This window comes from Rhincodon typus, chromosome 3 (assembly GCF_021869965.1).
Source record: "Rhincodon typus isolate 14 chromosome 3, sRhiTyp1.1, whole genome shotgun sequence".
Lineage (NCBI taxonomy): Eukaryota > Metazoa > Chordata > Chondrichthyes > Orectolobiformes > Rhincodontidae > Rhincodon > Rhincodon typus.
In genome coordinates, this window is record NC_063334.1 from 101,621,291 (window position 1) to 101,630,976 (window position 9,686).

Here is a 9,686-nt window from a genome sequence, read left to right on the forward strand (position 1 = left end):
CCTTTATATGCAAGATACTGTAATCCTCATGGAAGGTATTCATACATATAATCTACTCTTTTGTCCTTAAAATGACCCAATGGACTTTCACTTTTGATTTTCCAATATAATTTCTAAATTCACCTGGCTAAATGAATGGAATTCAGCCAGGGGACACTGACAGTGAATAGTTGTTGCATGAGAAGCAACACCTTTTTGCAGTCCATAAGTGTGCTTTTCCAGCTCCACATTTATTGACTCTAGCTTCCAGCATCTGCATTCTTACCATCTCCAAACCTTTTTGCAGTCGATTGGGTGCACCCACGCAATCACGGGAAGCTAAAAATACATGTTCTTGTTTTGTAAAAATCGGCAACGTCCACTTTCTTTAGTGCTGGATACAAATCACAGGGAGGAAGGTGATTGGTGCATCAGCAGTGGTTAAAATTAGAGTTTCAAGCAGCAGGAAGCAGTGCAATATGCATATCAACTGTAAAAGCAGCTGCTACAGTAACTGTCTGGAAACTTCCTTCACTCTTAGGCAGGCCAAGAAAACACGGCATTTCAAAAACACACCAAGTACAGGAATTGACAAAGTAAGTTCTGTGAAAAACCCCAGATTCATCATGGGAAGTCATGCTTTGATCATTTATCTTACATACCCCAACTTGTTTCCTTCCATATTCAGTACGAGTGCTTTGATTTTTATAAGCAACATAAGTTAACTTATTGGCGAAGGGTGCAAAAGACTGGGACTACCATAACAACATTCCTTACAAATACTAAATTAAATAAATTAGAACAAACAACTGCGGGTGCTGGAGGTCTGAAATTGCTGAAGAAACTCAGCGGGTCTGGCAGCATTTGTGGGAAGAAAGCAGAGTCTGGTGACTCTTCATCAAAAACTGAGTGAAAAAGAGATCTTTTCGAGAGAGTTATTTCCCCATAGCCCTCCAACTGTTATTTCTTTTCAATTATACATACATAATTTTGAATGTTATCACCAAGCCTGCATTCGCCTCTCTTTCAGGCAGAGGATCCTAATCATAAAAATTCAGTTAAATGGAGAAAAACTAGGCTGATAAGCAAGCCACATTCCTGCAGCTTTTCCTCTAGCATTCATCAATACAAATGCAAGAATCTCCAACAAGCAGAACAATTTATAATACAGGAGAAATGGGTGGCAATTGCCAACGAGACCTGACTTGCCAATCAATTAATCAGCACCTTTTTCTCCTGTAGTAAAAGTTGTTGTGACTGTTTGAAAATCAGCAACATGACTTCCATTCAGCAAAATTAAAGAAAAATTCTCATCTCACTGCTTCTCTGACCACAAATTTATATTAAATCTATACTGTATCCTCAAGTAACCAGCACTCTGGCAGTTTCTCCCAATTTACTCAGCATGACCTCTCATTATATTGAGCAACTGGTGTTCTATCTCACCTTCGCTTTCTCTGTTCAAAAGAACAATCTCCATTCTCACCCCAAAACTGATGTCTCTCATCCCTTGCATTTTTCTGCCAAGTCTCCTCAGTGCCCATTTCAATGCCATCCTAAAGTGTAGAGGACATGAAAGGACAAATACCCTTGCTGAGGGATGATGGGCTCAGGGGGCGAATGGCCTGCCACAAGCAACTAATCTCCAACGTATTTATTTGAACCAGGCAAACATATGTCTAGCCAAAGGCCTGCAACTATCAACTAATAGCCTGAACTGTGCCAAGGACTTATTGAGAGGCTAATTTGAAGGAGGGGACCACAGAAATGAGAAATTTTCAATATCTCAATCACAAATTAAAGAAGGAATTTTCCAAAGGCCGTCAAGAAACTGAAGTCCAAAATTAGTTTTTAAACTTCCAAAACTGATGCATGAAGGAAAAAAAAAACGAATCCATAGAAAGAAGGGGCTGTTTGGGTATCACGTCTTTGGTCACCTCAGCAAGGTGTTTACGATACTTGAAGTCACAAGTTTCCAAATAAGGGTGATCAAATAACATCGAACAAAAGGCCATGCATTCATGAATGAATTCCATCATCCACTTAAGTCATGGCTTTGCAAGTAAGCATGTTTCTTTAAACAATTCACATAATCTTTGAAACTGCATACTATTGTTGCAAAGAATGTATTACCATTTTCTTTTGGGTAGCTAGATTTTTTTGAAATTAAGGAGGAAGTTCTCAAGAATATCAACTTTTGTGCCAGATTCCCAGGAGAGAGTTCAGGCTTGCACCATTCCCCCCACAGATACTTAAAAACCACTATCCTAATTCTATAAGCAAATCCTTATTAAGGTTGCTCTCTTTCAAAATTATAAAAACATTTGAAATATGGGACATGTCCTCTCTGACCCCTCAAAGTGACAGAACATCAATAGGCAAGACACCTGCCTGCTCCATAGCTATACACTGAACCGAGCTGACTTCCTTGTGTCAGAATCATTTTAACTATTCTGGCCGACTTCAAAATAGCTAGAGGGGTTTCCAGCACAGAACGAAATTTAATACACCTTGGTTCTTTGTTGGAGCAATCAAAGTCTAGTTATCACCATTAACATCATAGGGATGACCATTGACCAGAAACTGAACTGGAACAGCCATATCTATTAATTCCTAATCAACATGTTCAGAGATGTTATTACACACCTCTGGAGCACATGGGACTTGAATGTAGTTCTCCTGGCCTGTAGGTAGGGACACTACCACTGTGCTACAAGAAGCCTATCCGCCATATAAACACTGTGGCTAGAAAAGCAGATCACCTGGTCAGAATCCTGCTATAGCAACTCACCTCCTGGCTCCCAAAACCTGTCTACCGTCTACAAAGCACAAATCAGGAATGTGATGGTATATTCTCCACTTGCCTAGATGGACAGTAAAAGCTTGTCCAGCCATAACACCCACATCCAACAGAAGAATTTTTATCCAAGCTCTCCTGATAGCTGTGTAATCTGCTCCTTCAGGAATTTAGTCACTTTTCCATCATCACTCCGGTGATTACCACAGAGGGCATACCCACAGGATACCTGCGCTAATGACATTTTATTTCAAAAAAAGGGGCAATCTGCTTTTCTTCAGTATTATGCAACATGTAGCTCACATGCCAATTTCTCCCTTTACTTTATTACACTGTCTAATAAAGCAGAACATGGTGGTGGGGTAGATGGGAAGAGGGAGATGGTGAGGAAGTTGAGGGAAGGGGCAGTACTAGTGTGTTCAGGCCCCCAACAATTCTTGCGATTTCAGCTGCCCATGGCATACTGTATGTGGGACCCCCACCACTTGGTGAGTTCCCCTCCAAGTCACACAGCATGCTGACATGAAACCACACTGCTATTTCACCACCATTGCTGAGTCAAAATATCTGTAGTTCCCTCCATTCCGTGTTGTGGGTGTATAGGGAAAATTAGCGATGGGTAATAGATGAAGATTGTTTCTATCGATTCACGAGAGGAGAAGAATCTTAAGATGGCTCTTGAATCCAGAGGAAAAACTGTGCCGAGATCTCTTTCTATGCCAACATTTGGACATACAGCTGAATCAGCTATTCCTTTACTCAAGTGTTTACATCTGTCAAAGTTCAGTGATGTAGCATTTTACTCACACTGTTTGTCCCTCAGCTGGAGACAGAGACCTCGGTTTGGATTTTTCTCTCTCTCTCTGAGTTGCTGACTAGTTTTGCAACATTGTGTCTACCACAATGAAAATAACTCATTTACAAATAATTCACCAGCGCCCACAATCGGATTTACTAAACCATCAGCAACAGACCCAAGTAAGTTTTGAAAAGTGACCGAAACCTAGTGAGACAGATCCAGTGCGTCTCTGGAGCACCTTCCGAACCCGACAGTCGGTGATCAACACTGAACTAGCTCACCCTGTTAAGTATTAACTGTTGAGGGTGTGGCTAGATAGTAACCATTCGCCCCGTTTCAGTCAAAACAGCCACGCAAATGCTGTTAAGTGGGATATTTGGGGAGATGTCGAGCTGAAAAAAGGCGTGTAAGACAATTTTCATTGTTTAGACATTGACCCAACAGATAATATCATCTCCACCGCCCGGGAATAAACAGAATAACCTCTACCCAGCCTGGCATGTGCTATACACAGTTGATATGCCCCAGTCCCTACAGGATGATAGACACCGCGGATATATGTGCAGTGTGGTCCAGTTTGTTGCAAAACTCAGGCTTAAATTACTCAGAGAACGTCAGCCGCAGTAGATCGGAAGGTGCAGATGAACCTTGAATAGTAAACGACGCTGACCTCCCGGCTCAGTGGAAGAGCCCAGACTGAAAGGCTCGGGTTTATTCCAGCAGCAGCGCGGATCTTACCTGCGATACACAGCAGGGCAGCGACATCTCGGTCAGAGGCCAGACTTACACAAAACCACCGGGGATCCGCCGAGCCGCTCACCGGGCTGGGAGGGCGAATCTTACAGAGCAGTGAAGTACAACTGTCCCCAGTGCCTCCTGCCGACCGTGGCCTGCGGACGAGGTTAAATATGAGCAGGGGAGTTCCCGGGGAGGGAAGGGGAAGATGTGCCCAGAGACCGCCCCAGGAACACAGGACAAAGCGGCAGCAGCGTCAAGATCACCAGCCTCCCCCTCTCCCTCTCCCTCAAACACACAAGGGCAGGCGGAGCCCAGCTCCTGGTTTACTCCCTCTCTCCGATCTATCCCTGTGTTTCTGTCCTCGATAACAATTCACTTCCGGAGACGTCAATTTCAGTGGTAGGTTTCGGTAGCTGTTAAAGGAAACTCCCTCTGATCGTTTCTTTAAAAAAAAACACAGCTTGCTGTATACTTCTCATTTCGCTTCAATTCAAGCATGGGTTTGCCCTGGCATTAAACTGACCACTCGTTTTTTTTTGTTGATTCAGCTTGTATCCGCCTGTGTATTTCCCCCTCCCGATTTGCAATGAATCAATATTCTCCACTCCGAAAACAGCACTGATTCACCTGTAAAGCGCTCTCAAGGTCGAAAGACGCGTAAAAAAAATGGGTAAAATTTGTTCATTTGTCTGTGTATCTGCACTTTACTGCGGTAAAACTATAACCTCACATGAATAGAACTTGCGTGTTTCAATTGCTTTCCTCTTAATTGCCATCTTAATCCATGGAGTGATATTACTACGGATTGACCAAATATTGGACGACAGAAACTGGAGATTGCCAGTGGATTAGTGGAGTGACATGACAACGGCACCAAAAACAAATTTAAAAAGATCATAAACAATGACCGGGATGCATTGCCTGAGTGGGTGGGAGAGGCAGATCAATCCTGGCATTTTAAGGGAATTGGGTCATGTATTATTTACGATCGCTCCCATCCTTGATGGGAGGTCGCTTTAGCTTGGATGGTTGGCTTGCAAAGCAGTGTGATGCTGACAGTGTGGGTTCAATTCCCATCATCGGCTGAGGTTATCATGAAGGACTCTCTTTCTCAACTCTTCCACTCACCTGAGGTATGGCTACATTAAATCACCACCAGTCATCTCTCTCTAGCAGCCCTATGGCCTGGTCATTCTACCTGGCCTGTGTACGACTCCAAGCCCATAACAATGTGTTTGACTCTTAAGTGTAATCTGAAAGAGCCTCGCAAGACACTCAGTACAAAGGACAGTTAAAGGTGGGCAACAAAAGCTACCCATTTCAGCAACGTCCACATCCTATGAAAGAGAAAAGTATTCCCCTGGCTCTTCCCATTTACTTTCAAATGTTTCCCTTTATTTCTAACTCCCTTTGGAAAGCTAATATCAAATCTGCTTCTCTCCTTCTTTCAAGGAGTGGTGTTCCAGATCAAAACTCTGCATTAAAAGAATTCTCATCATGCCTTTGATTCTACGGCTAATAAATCGTTGTCCTCTCCTATCTGCCACTGCAAATAGTTTCTTATTCACTCTCAAAACTCCGCATAATTTTGAACAGCAGTATTAAATCTCACTCCAGCTTGGTCTTTTCAAAGAAGCGTGACCCCAACTTTGCAAACCCCTTCATGTAACTGAAGTGGACTGCAGCTGTTCAAAAAGGCAGCTCTCCACCACCTCCTCAAGGTCAATTAGGGATGGACAATAAATGCTGGCCCTGCCAGCAATGTGCATGTCCCATGAATGAATTTTAAAAAGTCCCTGATATCACTGTAAGACCATAAAACCATAAGAAATAGGAACAGGAATAAGCTGTTCAACCCCTCAAGTCTGCTCCACCATTCAATAGGATCATAGCTGATCCAACATTTCTCATTTTGACTTTCCTTTCCCCATAACCCTTAATTCCTCAACTGATCAGGAATCTATCTATTTCAGCATTAAATATACACAAGGATTCTGCCCCCACAGCTCTCTGTGGCAATGATTCCCAAAGACTTGCAAACCTCTGAGAGAAAAAATTTCTCATCATCTCAGTCATAAATTGGCTGCCCTTAATTCTGAAACTATGTCCTCTGGTCCTAGACTCTGCCAAGAGTGAAAACATCTCAGCATTTACCCTGTCAAAGCCTTTGGGAATCCTATATGTTTCAATGAGATCACCTCACATTCTTCTAAATTCCAATAAGTAGAGGTTCAAGCTGTTTAACCATTGCAAATAAAACAATCTTTCTATATCAGGGATCATCCTAGTGAACCTTCTCTGAACTGCCTCCAATTAAATAGTATCTTTCTTTAAATAAGGGGACCAAAACTGCCCACAGTACTGCAGTAAATCTCCATGTCTTCACCGAGACTTTACTATCTTTCCTAAAATGTGATGTCCAGATTTGAGTACAATACTCCAACTGCAGCATAACCAGTTTGTTGTAAAGGTTTAACCTAACATATTTGGTTTTGTACCCTATGTCTGTTTATAAAGCCAAGGATTCCATTTGCTTTTCTTTCAAAACCTTTTCAAAATGTTCTAATAGCGTGATTGCATTTTGTAGGTACATTCCCAGATCTCTCAGTTCTTGCATCTCCTTTAAGATTATACCATTTAGTTTGTGTTGCCTCCTTATTTTCTGACCAAAATACATCATTTCGTACATCTTTGTGTTAAATTGTGCCTCCCAGTTTCACCAGTCTGTTTAAGTCCTCCTGAAGTATGTTACTCATTTTCTCCTCACATATTTGAGCATGGTGTCATCGGACAAATTTTAAATGATGCTCAGTTTATTCAACTCAAGCCGTTAGTTTAAAACAACCACTCCCCACTACTCTTGGTTTCTGTCCACTTTGTATTCATGCTGTCACTGCCTCTTAAATCCCATGGGCTCAAATACTGTTCAAAAGCTGAATTACGTAATATCACATCTCACCATTACATCATTAAGAACTCAACAAAGAAAGTCAAGTGCCACTTACTTTTAACAAATGGCCATAGATCTTGTGGTTGGTTCGCTCGCCGAGCTGGTTCGTTGTTCCGCAGACGTTTCATTACCCTGCTGGGTAACATCATCAGTGCAGCGATTATCCAGCAGGGTAATGAAATTTCTGTGGAACAATGAACCAGCTCAGTGAGCCAACCAACCACAACATCCACAACCCAAGATACAAATCTACTCTAAAATCTTTAATGGCCATAGAGTAGGACACTTCAGCCAGATCTTGTCCATTCCATCCATTATTTTTTCTTTCTTCCTCTTCTGAACTCTCAGCCTCAGAGTAGACATGGGCTATCAGCCTCAGCGCTGACCTGGCGTGGTTTCCTCTTGGCCTGGCATGGCAGTCTCTCAGCAGCCCATGGTGGTTCGGCAGTCTCCCAGCCTGGTGTGGCAATGTCCCGACCCAACACCATGGTCTTTTGACCCAGCGTGGCCTCAGTGTGGACTTGCAGCCTCAAGGTGATGCAAGGCCCAGCCTGGACGGGAGGCAAGGGTCTGGCATGGACTGGGTTGGAAGGACTGTTTTTCTGAACGTTTTATTTCTCTATTTTCCTAATTACTCCTATGATCTGTAATGCTGGGCTTTTTCATTCCTTTATTTTTTGATTTATTTTTCCTAAGAACTCGTACTCAAGAATCTGTACCTTGTACCTAAAACAGTGCCGAAAGTGGTGATTTGTAAACTTTTCACTACACTCATTTACATACATGTTACAATAAAGCTAATTCAATTCAAAAATCATACTAGTTATTCTTTATTATTCCATATTTTTTAAGTGACAGTACATTTGACTTTGAAAAGCCCACCATTGACCTTATACATCGGCTGACCTTTAGTTATGCCTCCCCACTCTCCCATCCCCACATCATTTATTTGAACAGAGGGGTAACGTTTGAGATTCTTTACTTTTCTGGCATCACTTCCATATCTAAGGAGAATTGGAAAATTGTCAACAGAATCTCTGTAATGTACAGCCTTAATTCCCTCAGCAACACAGGATGCAGCCCACATGGACAGGCTGATTTTTCTATTTTGAGCATAGCCAAACATTTAAGTATCTGCTCTTTATCTCTTATGGTTTTATTCAATCTCTCTACTACCCACTCCTTTACCAAGACTCTGGCTGTATCATCCTTTGTGAAAATGGATCTAAAGTACTCAGTACCTCAGGTATCTGCCTGCACAAGAAGGTGTTTTTTGTTCGTAATCACTTCTTCTCTTTCCTTGAATATTATTTTCCTGTTTATATGTTTAAGTCTTTAAATGTTTAAGCTCATGGCCATCTGGTTTAGCTGCAAAACCACAATTCCATTTTCATTGCCAAATCCTGATATATTTTGAGATTTACCTTTGAGGTAATGCCAAGCATTTTTTTCTCAATGACAACCCCTATCTGCTGAAGCTGTCTTAGCTTGAAATTACAACAATGAATTCTGTGAAAAAAACAGACTAAGAAGAGACATTGAGACAACAAACTCTACCCATCCAGAACAGGTAACAGCTAGAAACAATAGGAGATATAATGATCTGTGGTTATGTAGTAGCCTAAGAATTAATAACAGAATACATCAGAATACAAAGGGAGTTTCAAACGTATCATTTTGGTACTGTAATTCCCTTCCTAATTGCCCCAAAATTGCAATGGTTCAAGAAGGCAGCTCACCACCACCTTCTCCAGGGTAATTAGAAATGGATAATAAGTGCTGGCTGAGACAGTGACACCCACAACCTATGAATAAAATTTTTTAAAATACACTGGTATAATTAACAAATGGTAAGATATTTTAGGATCATGAAGAAATAATGGAAAGGAAGAATTGACTTGCCAGATAACAATGAAGAAAACCTTGCAAAATACAGATAAGTAAGGGGTCTAGCTTCAGTTAGAAACAGGGTGAGAGTCTGTCAATTGACATGGTCTGTTTGTTAATGAGATTAAAAATTAGGACATCCTGGTGTCCTGTGGGAGGTTTTAAAGATAACAGTGATGAAGTGTAGGGTGTCTAAAGCAAAGACAAAGATTACATCCCTGTAGTATGTAGACATACATCAATTGTTTGCTCATTTTGATTGACATAAATCTGGAACAAAGACCATCTAATTGGCTGCTTTGGCGTCATCCTTCTCAACCAGTGTCCAGCTTCTAAATCTCACTATGTCTCACTTATGTCGACTTATGCTGTACATTTCTCCCAACTCTCCTGTACCCATGATTGCCTCCCAAGTCAAATTCTAGGTACATAATAACCAACATAATGTTTGCATTACCAGTTGGTTCCATTTCCTCAGTTCCATTTCCTTCAACCCCTCTGCTTTATTTGTTTCTCTAACTACTGCCTTCTCTCTA

General features: G+C 41.5%; 1 protein-coding gene across 3 annotated transcripts in view; it reads right to left on the reverse strand.

Annotated features, from left to right (window-relative positions):
- serinc5 (serine incorporator 5) overlaps nt 1-4,783 on the reverse strand; it is a 63,890-nt gene extending 59,107 nt beyond the window's left edge. The window contains exon 1 of one of the 3 annotated variants that reach the window (XM_020527104.2): nt 4,314-4,783. In XM_020527104.2, the coding sequence (XP_020382693.1) occupies nt 4,314-4,340 (27 nt within the window). In that variant the 5' untranslated portion in view covers nt 4,341-4,783. Of the gene's footprint in view, nt 1-3,583; nt 3,621-4,313 lie in introns of those variants that run through there. The other 2 variants (XM_020527103.2, XM_048595146.1) reach the window with 2 other exon arrangements.
- Nucleotides 4,784-9,686: the final 4,903 nt, after the last annotated feature.